The sequence below is a fragment of the Coenobita brevimanus genome, chromosome 72 (assembly GCF_032717465.1).
Source record: "Coenobita brevimanus isolate Jiangsu-jjx chromosome 72, ASM3271746v2, whole genome shotgun sequence".
In the NCBI taxonomy this organism is placed as follows: domain Eukaryota; kingdom Metazoa; phylum Arthropoda; class Malacostraca; order Decapoda; family Coenobitidae; genus Coenobita; species Coenobita brevimanus.
The window spans coordinates 6,994,175-7,008,081 of record NC_137025.1 but is presented as its reverse complement, the minus strand read 5'-3'; the positions used below and the strand labels follow the sequence as shown (position 1 = coordinate 7,008,081).

The following is a 13,907-nucleotide window of genomic DNA, read 5'->3' as shown; positions in this document are numbered from 1 at the left end:
AAGAAGACTCAGTTTAAATTCAATTCTAGCCTTTACTGGTAACAAATGCAACTCAATCAGAAACGTGGTAGTTGAGGTTCTCGGGGGTTGACCAAAGATAAGCCATGCCGCCCTGTTCAACACAGACTGAACTTTTGTTAGTATATTATTTGGAAGACCAACCCACAGTGAATTACAGTAATCAACACGAGACAAGGCCACTGCATGGACCAATGTTAAGAGGCACCGTCTATTCAGGAATCTTCTCACAGAGTACAGATTTCTGATATGCAAGTTACACCCTCATACAACCTGATTAATATGTTCTTTGTAATTTAACTTAGAATTAAAATGAACACCCAGATTTCGAACAGAACTGACTGGATGCAGCTGTGACACGCCAATGTTCAGAGCCAGGGCATTGTCAGTGTCATCACCCCTTCTGTTTCCTCTGATGATGATGATGATCTCAGTTTTACCATCATTCAGCTTAAGTTTCCTCTTAGCCATCCAAATCTTAATATCAGACATTAGAGATTCAAAATTTGTCTTAGTATCATTGATATCTGACATCTTAACATAGAGCTGGGTGTCGTCAGCATAAAAATGATAGGACACATCATGAGCATCAAGTCAATCAATCAATCAGTCAATCATTTCCTGTGGCACCCCACGGGATGCATAGGGTCTCAGTGAACTCTCTCCACCAATATTTGTCTCTTGCCATCTCCTTCAGGTCCCACCAACACTTCTTTCCTGCTTCTTTTTTCATTGTCCTCAACCAGGTTTCCCTCGGCCTACCTCTACCTCTTCTTCCTCTAGCAATCCACTCTGGCACATCCTGTATTAAACAACCTTCTTTTCTGTATATGTGCCCCAGCCACTTCCAGCGAGACAGTCTCACATATTCATTAACTGGTTCCACTCTCGTAATATCCCTTACTCTTTCATTTGTAACTCTGTCTTGCCACTTTACCCCAAGAATCCTTCTTAGTATTTTATTTTCAAATCCTAATACTTTCTGATCTGTTGCAATTGTACTGTACCATGACTCATGCCCGTAAATTAAAATGGGTCTAACCATGGACTTGTAAATTTTCACTTTAGTATGTACCGAAAGCATATTATTATTCCAAACAGATTTCAACATTCCAACAGCTTGCCAAGCCTGTCTAATCCTCTCCTCAATTTCATTGTTTAATGATCCATTAGATGATGCAATCGTTCCCAGATATTTAAAGTTTTCTACATTCTTCACCACATTATTCCCAATTGCACAATCGATTTGGCTCTCCACTTTCATATTAATAATTTCAGTCTTTCCACAATTTATTACCAATCCCACTTTTTCTCCTTCCTCCACCAGACAATCGAGCACCCTCTGCATCTCGTAAATACTTCCGCAAATCAGTACAATATCATCAGCATAGTCCAAATCCATCAGCTTCTTATTTTCTTTCCAGTTAATTCCTGTACCTGTTCTCCTTACAACCTTTTTCATAACATAATCCATAACCAAAACAAACAACAATGGCGAAAGAACTCCTCCTTGAATCACTCCTGACCTAACTTGGATCACTCAAAGAACCACCCACCATTACCTTACAAAAAGTACCTTCATGCAGACTTCTAATAATATTTACAAACTTTTCTGGTATACCATAGAATCTCATAATTTTCAACATAGTTCCACGTGAAACACTATCAAACGCCTTCAAAATCCACAAAACACATGTTAAGTGGCATTTTCATCTCATTAGCTTGTTGCATTAGATGCCTTACAATAAAAATCTGATCATTACAACCTCGACCCTTTCTAAATCCCGCTTGTTCTTCTCTTAAAATTTTATCAATTACTGGCTCTATTCTGTTCAACAAGATTTTGGAAAAGACTTTTGCAACTAAAGGTGTCAAAGTTATCCCCCTCCAATTGCCACACACACTTAAATCTCCCTTTTTTGGTATTTTTATAATCACTCCATTTTTCCACTCTTCTGGAATTCCACCATTATCCCAAGCCACATTAAAAAGTTTCAAAAGTGCATTCATCAACTCATCATTTTCCACCTTAAGCATTTCAGGGAATGTTCCATCCTCACCTGGAGCCTTAAAATTCTTTAACTCCTTTATAGATTTTGCTACCTCTTCCAAAGTTATATCCCCTGTTTCTATCTGCAAATCTCTCTCGGCTGGCAAAATGTCCTCTTCAGCTTGGATTGGTCTATTTAGAACAGATTCAAAGTGCTCTTTCCATCTTCCTTTTATATCCAAATCTTTAGTCATCAAATAACCATTTCTATCTCGTACAGGTATTTCCTTCCTTCTCTTTTCAGTCCCAGTTAACTCCTTTATGGCCTGATACGCTGCTCTTGTGCTCTGACCGTCATTTTTACTTAATTTAATTTCTGTCTCTGTCGCCTTTTCATCATATAGTCTCCTCTTATCACGTCTAACAAGTCTTTTTACTTCAGAATGTAAACTCCAATACTTTGCTCTAAGTACTTCAACTACCTGGCCATCAACATGTTGTTCTTCACTTCTTAAGTTAGCCTCTTTCCTTTTCTGAATTACATTCCATGTTTCATCTGACATCCACTTTTTCCTTCTCGCTTTTCCCTTTTTCTTAATAGTAACCTTAGCACTCTCGTGCAAAACCTCTTTTACCTCTCTCCACATTTGATTTATATCATTGTCTTCAGATTCCATCAAAGTCTGCAGGACTAGAAACTTGTTTCTACATTCGCACCGAAACTTTTCCCTCGTGCCCTCATCACTTCTCAGCTCATCAAAATCATAATTATTACCTCCTGTACAATTACCATTAACGTTTCTCTTAAGTTTTATTTTAATCTTTGACACAACAAGTTGATGATCACTACCTATATCTGCCCCCCTCCTTACGCAAACATCTTGCAAATAACTCCTATGCCTTCTGCTAATTGCAATGTGGTCAGTCTGGTTACAATATTTACCACATGGTGAAATCCAAGTAGTCTTATGTATTTTTCTATGCTCAAAGATAGTTCCACCAATTATAAGGTCATTTGCCAAACAAAAGCTTGCAAGTCGCACCCCATTTTCGTTTCTTATACCAACACCCTCCTTACCCATACAATCTTCAAAGCCATCCCTACTACTGCCAACAATCGCATTAAAATCACCAATGCAAACTAACACATCATGTCTTGCCACTCTATTCACTACGTCCTGCAGCTTCTCATAAAAGTCATCCTTCATTTCATCAGCAGCCTCATTTGTCGGAGCGTACCCTACAACCATACTGATATTACCATGGTCAGATTTTAAGCGAGCATAAAGCAAGCGCTCATTAATTGGTTCAAACTCACATAGTGCCTTGCAAGCATCTCTACTCAGCAGTAAGCCTACTCCTTGGTAATGATTTCCATCACTCCTACCAGAAACCAACATAGTAGAGACGATAAACTACTTGTGTAGATAGTAAATAGAATTGGACGCAAAACTGATCCTTGAGGGACTCCAAATAGAAGAGGAGCAGAATCAGAGCTAGCGTAATCAACAACCACTCTCTGAGATCTGTCCGACAGATACGACTTAAGGAGCAAAAGGGCACTATCACGAACGCCATAAAAATACAGATCATCCAACAATAGTTTATGATCTACTGTTTCAAAAGCTGCAGACAGATCCAAAAGAACTAGGAGAGAGGACATCCCACTACACGTGTTTGCCACCAAGTCACTCTGAATCCTTGTTAGTGCAGTTTCAGTTGAATGGTATTTTCTGTAAGCTGATTGAACAACAGGAACAACTCTGTTGTGTTTCAGTAGTGGTAAGAGTTGATCGAGTATGGCCTGCTCAATAATCTTGGATAAAAAAGACAGGTTAGAGACAGGACGATAATTTGTCATGCTCTCGACATCAAGGCCAGGTTTCTTAGGGGCCTAAGCAAAGCACGTTTCTCAGACTGCGCAAAATTACTTTCTAAGAAGCATCTATTTATTATGTTGCAGATAAAGTCTGCAGCATGCTCATACACATCAGGCAGCTGTGACATGTTACACGGATCCAGTGAGCAAAATGTTTTATTAAGTTCTCTGATGTAACATTTGACTTTGTTATGAAATGTTGAAAGCAAATGATCCCCGGTGCACCGTGGCTGGAAGTCAACTGAGTACACTTCACTAGGAGAACTGCTGTCTAAATCACTTCTTATGCGAGATATCTTACTTGTAAAAAGTGAAGCAAAATCAGAAGCCAATTGCGCATCAGATACAGAAGTTGGTTTAACAATTACATTCCTCCGACCAACCAAATTGTTCACAACTCCAGAGAGTTTTTTTTTATCACCACCACATGAATCAACTTTATTTTGATAATACCTTGCCTTTTGGGCTTTTACAGTGTGAACAACTGCTCTTCTTGCAAAAACATAACGCAAACGAGTTACTTCGGTCCGCTGCAAGCGCCACTCACGTTCTGCCCTTCTACGTTGTCTACGCAAAGAATTAATGGATGGACCATACCACGGAGAATTATCACGTACAGTGATTGTTTTTACTACCTCAGGACAATAATGGTCAAAAATTGGCCTGAGCTCGTTGTTGTAAATATCAACCAATTCACCAGAAGAAAGACTTGAAAAATCGATAGAGTTCAAACATTGATCAATTTCAAAACACATCAGCTGGCGGTCAACATTGTTGTAATTTCTGAACCTGATGACCTTTTTATATGAAGGGGATTTCGGGACATCAAAACTAAGAGTGATCAGAGCATGATCAGAGATGAGGGGGGACAAGATCAAGTCAAGGACATGTCCTGAGACATGAGTTGGATTACTCACACGATTGAAAAATTTGTTCTGGGTGATCAACTCAAGGTATTCTGAAGAAAATGGTTTTGACTGTCAACCCAATAATTGAAATCACCACAAACAAGAAGTCCTCCAGGTTTAAGAGAAAACCCTTCAAGAAACTGCCCAAACTCCTCCGTAAAGCCTCGATCTCTGCCTGGATGACCTGGTCGATAGACAATTGCAATTCTAATGGTATTCTGATGGAAATTTATTAATACTTCCATAAATTCATATGAAGATAGGGTCAGGTCTGAGTCAATGAGAGAAACGTTTGCAAGTGCTGCCGAGTAGATGAGTGCTACACCTCCTCCCGGATAGTCAGCAGCAGGCCTGGGAATACTAATAATAGAATGTGTCTTAGACAAAGCATTACGAATAATATCGATATCAGACTCATACAACCAGGTTTCAGTCAAGCACAATATGTCAAGCTCGTGCTGATTTAGAGTTTCATTAATATAGTCTATCTTATTACGGATGGAACGAATATTTAAAAGACCCATCCTTAACTGGTTCAAGAGGGACGTAGTCAGTTTTTTGAATGGTCAAAATTGGTGTTTTCAATCAATCTATTCCTATGAGAAATCATAATTGGACATCTCTACTTGATGCAAAATGGGCAACTGACTGACTTTGAATTAGCATCTTGATGTCTTAACCCTTTAACCGCGGGTGTCATCCCAGAATGACATTGCAAAAACTGGACCAAACCGCGGGTGTCATTCTCGAATGTTTGTGAATATTTTGAATACCCCGCGTTTTTTCTGTGCGCCAATTGTTTCAAGGGAGAGTAGCTATTAAGTTCTTTCACTCCAGCTGACCTCCACCTCCCTCCTCCCACCCCCCGGGCCCCCACCTCCAACCCCCCGGGCCCCCCACCCCACCCCTGACTAACACGCATCAGTATCTGTCCAGCTGTATGAGTGACAACATCGCTGATGTGGCAGTGAAGTGCAGTCAATTACAGTGCCTTTTACCTGCCTCAGTGAACACAGAGTGGGTGTTTATCGTATGTGCAGTGTTCATATATGTTTATAGTATTATTATCAGAATGAGGTTGGCATTTGGTAATGGCGTGTGAGTGAAAAATAGTGATAACAACACCACTGATGTGGCAGTGAAGTGTGGGCAATTACAGTGCCTTTTACCTGCCTCAGTGAACACAGAGTGGGTGTTTTTCGTATGTACAGTGTTCATATATTTTTATAGTATTATTATCAGAATGAGGTTAGCATTTGGTAATGGTGTGTGAGCGAAAAATAGTGATTACAACACAGCTGACGTGGCAGTGAAGTGCGGGCAATTACAGTGCTTTTGCCTGCCTCAGTGAACACAGAGTGGGTGTTTATCGTATGTGCAGTGTTCATATACAGTATGTTTATAGTATTATTATCAGAATGAGGTTGGCATTTGGTAATGGTGTGTGAGCGAAGGTAATGGTGTGTGAGTGAAGGTAATGGTGTGTGAGCGAAAAATAGTGATTTTAGATCGCTCACTTCTAACGGCACTGCCCATCCAGTGATAGTCAACGAAATCATGAAACCTACATCACTGCAAAGCCGAAGGTTAGTACTTTCTAATGGTACCTTATTTTTCGCTCTAGATTTATTCTGTGCAGAGTTATAAAGGTTTAAAGTTTGTTTACATTTTGGCTGGAACCCCCGCGGGAGAGGTCAGTCGGGGCAAAACAATGCCCGCGGTTAAAGGGTTAAAGAGGAGCAGTTGATGCATTTGGGAGAATTTCTGTTACTACAGTCCTTAGATTTATGGGCTCCAGCACAAAAGACGCATTTAGGCTCATCACTTTTCCTAAAACATCTTTCAAATGTATGACCAAAGCCTTGACAGTGATGACACTGTGTAACCCAGAATCTATCGAAAGTGCGGCATCTTGTAAGATCCACATAGATGTAATTGCCCTGTTCTACAATGGAGGATCTCACCTCTGGCGACTTCTTCAAGACAGCAGTTTTGGTGTCATTCCTTGTCCTTGTGAAGAGAAGGTTGAGGGTACAACCTCGATCAACGAGCATCTTAATTTTATTGTTTTTTCTCAGAATATTTGGGATGATGTCAGAGTCATCCAAGGAAGAGGAAAGGCCTGTCACAGTCATTTTAGGCAACATTTTCTTTGGCTTTGATATGCAAAAAGTGCCCTCAGAGCCAAAATGATCAGTCAGCACCCCAGTTGCTTCACCCTTGGCCTCAGCTGACAGAAACTTCATTACCAGCCTTGGTCTTAAAGCAGCTGGTCAACCGGTACTGAGTTAAGTACGCCTCTGATGTCTTCTGGTCCCATCTGATTTGTCAGGGCACCAGCGCCACTCTCTGGTTTCACAATCAGTACATGCTGACTATGAATGGCTTTTTTCTGGCCATGAGCACTGATCACAATCACGCCCCCAGGCAGATCCTTCCCTCCCCCCACGAGAGACCCGCGAACAGCATCCGCAAATGACTTGGCCTGATCTTGCGTGACCGCCATGGGTGATGAGACCTTGGTCTCTAGTGCCTCCAGTCTATTTGACACGTCTCTGATCGCTTGAAAGATCGGCCCAATAACTTTATCTTCAAGCTCCTTCTTGGTACTACTTCCTTCACCAGCCAAGACCTCGTCTGCTGGTGCAGCACACTGGCTACACAGCCAGCGAAAGCCCAGGTGGTGGCTCCTCTTCATGAATGGATAGTCACCTGCATCCAAATTTTCACAAGCTATATGAATCCACTCGCTGCAGTAGGCGCACTTCAGTGCTTGTGCACTTTTTGCTACAGACCTACTGCAGTGAGGGCACTGGTGTTGTCTACTCATGATAAGGGAGAAAAAAAAAAAAAAAATGACAACAGCAAAACGTATATACAATACAACCCGGGTAGCGCTGCCCCCGTTTGTGTCACCCTAATTTAAGAGAAAAAAAAAGAAAACCGAAAGAAAAAAAAGCACAAAAAACAGAAATGGAAAAAACAAAACAAAAAAACAGGGTGTCTGCGAGGTCACCACGAGCAGGTGGGGTACGACTTGACTACCCGTCTAGGAAAAGTAACCCACACTGAGGTGCCGCAAAAGTGCTGAGATGGTATTGAAACTTTTCCCAATTCGAGCTTTATAGCAGCAGCATATACGTCACTTAGGCAAGACCTCATTGGTTACGATACTGCCACTGCGCAAAATTGTTAGTGTTGAGACAAGTCATTATTCACATAACGTGCAAATATTATTCCTGGCAGGTCCCGCTTTAGGAAAATTCCGCATTATACAGCCATATGGTTACATGTTAAAGGGATTCATGGTACCCAGACCAGCCCCAACTTCACCTTTTGAGGCAGTTTTCCGGGATTTTTCCCAGGATATTTACCTACCTAAAAATAACTTTAGTACATACAAACACTGGATGATTCCTCACCTTGAATTGATGAGGTTGTGGGCATCTTTGGGGGAGGGGGAATGGGGTTCCAAGGTAGGGCAAGACTCCTACTGGTCACCAGCACAGTCCTTTGGTCGCACCGGCTCCTCAGGGTCCCCTTGGTTGCAGTACACGTCCAGGTACCTCTCCATCATAACGAGTGCTGGGTCAGACACTCGAATCTCTTGCCCAGGACAGGTCCCCCATAGGCCCACACTATCTTCAATATGGCGTTCTTCTTGCTCAGGATCGTACGAATAGTTGACTTGTACGCTTTGGCAATGGCACAATTACATTCTTCTCTCTCCTTCCGCTCAGTCACATCAAGTTTCATCTTCTGGGTCAAACTCTTCCGCCATCTTGCTGGATCACAGTGGGGCGGCATGGTCAGGCTGGGTCAGTTGGCCTTAAAAAAAGAGCAATGTTAACACAGCACATGAGGAGGCAGAGAGCGGGGAGAGGGTTAACTGGAGTGGCCCGGGAATGCTCAGTAGACCGTGACAATATGCTGCGCAGACGCGTGACATGCATACATCACGGGCAGATGGAATGCACGCTGTGACTAAATCTGCCCTCGTTTTGTCTGTTTTTTACAGTGTTTTGACCAATTTTCTCATGTAATGACTAAATATTCCATAATTTTTGGCCTCAGGCCATATTTTCACTATCGTAGCAGCATAGTACATTTTTATAAGAAATTGGCAATTTCTCCACCCATGTAATATTTGTCAAAATTGTGTGCAGACCATTTCTTGGACTCAAAAAGGGGGGGGGGCATGTTATGACTAATTTCGCACTGTCTGATCACGTGTTATGCGAGCAGTGACTGTATAGGGTTAAACCACATGGCAGCTGGTGTGCAAGAATTGATGCTATGCAGTCTGCAGTGGCAATAACTAGCAGATGTGTGCCTTTGCATTTATTGATATATTGAAGATCAGCTTTTAAAAGTAATATACATTCAAACCATAGAATATTTGAAATACAAATGAGATGATGAAACATTTTCAAAATTACTCTAGCTCACTTATGAATACATATGACTAATGGTTGCACTTCTTGTTCATGTGCCTGGTGTAGAAGTGCTACAGATTTGTTAACTTTTAACTCATTATTTAACCTTTTAAAATTATTTAGGTGATGAAAATGTTTTTTATTAATTTTTTCTTCATTACTGTATTAATTTTTCTTTTCCTGGCAGTCGTTTTGGTATGGCAGCTAGAACAGACTACCGCCTGACGGTAGAGAACTTGTCGAGCAGAGTATCCTGGCAGGTGAGAGCTCTCTACACTCCACTTCATTTTAATCACTGTATCATGAAATTTGTGGAATATATTGTCCTGTTGGCATTTGGCACTCAGTGTTTTTATATTCACTATTATTTCCCTTCATTTGATTTTGTAGGTTATTAGAATTTAATCACCATTCTTATATTTACAGCATAATCACTAATATTCTGTTTGATGGTTTAGTACCTCACAGCACTTAGATTGTTAGAGGGATCAGTAAACCTTTAATGTCATATCACAGCACTTGGACTTTGAAAATGCAGGTTGACCTAATATTTAAATACAATTCCTGTGGGATTTTAGAATTACCATACCACCTACGTTCTTCATGCCATGAAGATGGCAGAGTGAATGTTTTGAATGGGTGTTATAGCCCATGTTAACCCTTTCAGACACTGGATGATTTTTTTCCTTTTATTTTTGTCGTCCAGACGGTTTTATTCACCTTAGGATGGACTTTTCAAGCTAGAGGGCTTAGAAATAGCCTTCATTAACCCTTTACTACTAGGGTGCTCTCCTAAGCTGATGATGATCGTTTTGTAGCAGCAAGAACAAAAAATGATGGTTTCTTATGACTAAAAGGGTTATTATTGTAATTGTTTCCTGTTGATAAGATATGCTTTGCAGGAAGTGAATTCTGGCCTTATCAACCTGTAACGTGGAAAAGTACAGTACTGTATTTACATTTATATTAATAGCCACCCAAGTAGAAAATGTAAATGGTAAGTATATGGACAAGGTGCTGGGTCTATGGTCAGACTGGGAAAAGTTATTACTAAATTTCTTACTCTATCAGGAGAAACTCTTTCCTTGTGAATTAGGGGAAAGTGGGTACTTGCCAGTAGTCAGTAGAAGAGTTGCAGCTTCTCCGTGTACCCAGACCCTAACTCTCTGCCAATGTCTTTTTGAAGACACCGTAAGGGAGGGCAGGAGAAATAGCTTGAGGCAAGGGAGAGGAGAAGGGACGCGCATGGTCGCGCAGGAAAGGACGGAGGAACGTCGTATTGGCCGGTGTGTCTGGCGAGCTGTGGAGTACCGCCTTGCCGGGCCCAGGACGCGGGATGGGGGTAGTTCCGCCCGGCGCTGCCAGGGGGCCCCTGCGGGCCGGCATGGCCGAGCTAGGCCACCTAGGCGTCATGTGGGCCTCCGTGCCAGGCTTGTGGTCCAGGGGTTTCGGTCGAGCAGTCCCGAGTGGGCGATAGCTGGGCGGCCGCTCCTGCCGCTGACTCAGGCTGAGGGCTGTGTGGGGTCAACTGTGTGGCTAGAGGTATAGGAAATGTCACATGTGAAGCCCATATGTTCTTATTTAATGTACCTGTACAGTATTATTTGCCTGTTGTGCGTATGTCAGAACTTCTCTATGCCTTTCATTCAAACATTCTCCATTAATTTTCTACCAGTTTACCTTTCTATGGCTTAATTATTTGATGAGAAGATAATTTATAAACATTTATGTGTAACTGTTAGGCTGATATGGGCATAGATTTTTATTAGAAAGCTGAAGTAATGTGAAAGTTTTTCTTAAAGGAAGCTGAAGGATTTGGTGGTAATGCTGGTGGATTGTGCCTCCAAGGACCATTTGTGTACGGTGCGATCTAACAACCTTTGCCCCTCTAGGCCTCCTGGAGTGACATGGTAGGACTCAGGAGGCAAGAGTGGTTGCGAAGGCCCTCAGAGGAATGTAGCAAGTATATTGGCCCACTGTATGGCAGAGTGCTAATGTTTTATTTATCTGCAGGACTTGAAGGACTTCATGCGACAGGCTGGTGAGGTGACTTACGCAGATGCTCATAAATACAGGCGGAATGAGGGGTGAGTATGCTAACCACTCTTCATTGCTTGCTGTGGACACATCCTTCAACAGATAACTGAAAGAGTTTCATAGTTGTAATTGTAAATTATCCCAGCTCTAACTCTAATTTCCAACTCAGACATGGGGAATGGTAGAATCCATAACTGAAGTTATTGCATTAGATTTGGAGAATTATAAAACAGCATACCCAGTGAAATGGGCTACACAATCATGTAATTGTCTTTTGCTGCTTTTTTACCTGTGCACTAGGCTATAAGGATCTTTAGTTGCAAGTTGGGATCAGGTTGGAGGGTTGGATAACATTTGATTTTTACAATGGGTTACAGACAGAGTGCACAAGCTCCAAATGCATGAAACCCTAGGTTAACCTGAGGACTGTGGCATACATCTCTTGTGAGGTTGTCTGGAGAGCATTGACTTACCTCATGTGTGTGATATTTTCAGCCTCTTGACACATTTCCTGCAAGGAGTAGTATCACACAAATTTTATAGCACATTAGGTTAGTTGTCATTTCCCGACCCCACCTCCTAGTTTTAGCTCAAATACAAGGAAACGGTAGGTATTGTGAACAGAATTCATATGCCTCCTGACCCATTTACTATGGGTGTTAGCACATGAGAAAGGTTCAGAGATGTTTAGAAAAAACAGTTTTTAATGCAAAAATCAAATTCAAGGTCAACAGTGGTTATGGGAAGAGAAGGAAGAATGAATTAAATTGCTGAATATTAGCACGTCGCACTCCAGTTATGACTTTCTGGGCTAATTGACAGCTCACTCAGCCTTTGATAGTACAGTAACCCCTCTAATTGCGTGGGTTCCTTAACCCCTAAAACGCGGATCGTCGCATTTGCGATTTGAGTTAATTTTGAATAACCGCGGGCAAGCAGGCTCCAGCTGGTATTGTCTATCAGTCCCGCCACCCGTGAGCTACGTTTAGCACACTTGACCTTTGTACTACTGACCTCGGTTGTTGCCAAGTATCATTTTTTTTACCCACCCACGCACCGATGCGCGGCCCTCCCTCGTCATGCGATATGGCAATGCGCAGACGGCTCATACGTGTCAATCTGCACCGTCATCTCGCAAGCACTTTCTGCTACTGGGAAACGCTTGTTTCCCCAGTTGTCACACTGTCATTTTTTCGCGCGGTTTGCCCCAGAATAGCGTCAGTCCATGCGAATCTTCCACGGTGACACCATGTCCAACTCGAGCTCTTCCGAGTCTGTGCCTTCTAGCCCTCCGAAAAAGTATTTTGTTACCTCAACCCCCTTCAAAACCTTACCAGGAACTACTAAGGGCCTAAGTGACTCTGCAATAGCCAGTGAACTGTTGAAAGCCTCGATGGACTATGGCAGTGACGTCGGTGTGTGGTCCAGCCTGGCAGACACACAATCAAGTGCAGAGTCCGGGCCAGAAGTGATTGTTTCTGTGCCTGAAGAGAGAGTGTCAGTGCCTAGCACCTCAGCAGGGAAGGCTCCTGTGAGAAGGGGCCTTGAGTATGGGAAGGGGGCAAAAAGAAAAAGGAGTGGTGACCCCAGCTCACCGCCATTGTCCCCTACGCCATGTCACGCCACCACCAGCCCGCCACGTACTCCCAGCCCCATTCTCTCCTCCTCCTCCTCTGCTGCCCTGTCTCCTGAGTCGTCTGAGTCGCCTTCACCACCTCGAAAGGGAAGTAGACGTGCTACTTTACGTTCTAGAGGTTTTCGTAGGCTAAGTGTTCGTGTTGGTAGAGCTAGAACTTTGTCCCCTAGTATAAGGCTAGCTCGTAGTAAGGAAACTCGCACTAGGCAACTCGGCAGTCACGCCACCGCGAGTGACCTTGAACCCAGTGATAATGTCCCCACCACCACCACAACACCAACACGACCTGGGATAGCCTCTGCCTCACGTACTGTCTCACCGCCTGCCTCACCCACTCCCACATGACCTGCCTCACCCCCCGCCGCCCCCAGCACCTCCCAGCCTAGGCAGGGAACGCTGGATGCCTTCGTTTGGTCAGAGGGATCAGATTTTGTGCCAGAGGATCTGCCCTTTGATGACAGTGGGTGTGGAGTTCAGGCTGACTTCCCTGTCGACGAGGATGGTGAATGCTTGGACTACCTGTTGGCCTTCCTTGACGACGAGGTTATGGAGCACATCTGTACCGAGACAAACAGGTACGAGGGGCAATGTGCTACAGTTCGCGAAGGAGAAGGTGAGGCGGCCACACCATCCACGTCGCGGATGGCAGCATGGGTGCCTCTTACGATCAGAGAACTTTTTGTATTTATTGGATTGATGTTGCTAATGCCCCACAACTGGAAACACAAGCTAGAAGAATACTGGACTTCTGACGAGCTGTGCCCAACACCCATTTTCAATAAATACATGAGCCGCGATCGTTTTAGGCAGCTAATGACTTACCTTCACTTCGCAAACAATGATGAGCCTTCCCAAACTGACCCATTATGGAAAGTGAGGGGAATCCTGAACATGATCAAGGATAAGTTTACAAGGTTCCTGCGCCCTTTCAAGAAAGTCGTGATTGACGAGTCCTTGGTTTTGTTCAGGGGCCGTCTTCGGTTTGTGCAGTACATTCCAAGCA

The 13,907-nt window shown here is 43.0% G+C and overlaps 1 protein-coding gene across 4 annotated transcripts in view; it reads left to right on the top strand.

Annotated features, from left to right (window-relative positions):
* LOC145407174 (serine-arginine protein 55-like) overlaps positions 1-13,907 on the top strand; it is an 86,537-nt gene that overhangs the window by 33,864 nt on the left and 38,766 nt on the right. For 3 of the 4 annotated variants that reach the window (XM_080278203.1, XM_080278201.1, XM_080278202.1), the window contains exons 5-6: positions 9,419-9,491; positions 11,245-11,318. In XM_080278203.1, the coding sequence (XP_080134329.1) occupies positions 9,419-9,491; positions 11,245-11,318 (147 nt within the window). Of the gene's footprint in view, positions 1-9,418; positions 9,492-10,417; positions 10,774-11,244; positions 11,319-13,907 lie in introns of those variants that run through there. The other variant, XM_080278205.1, reaches the window with a different exon arrangement.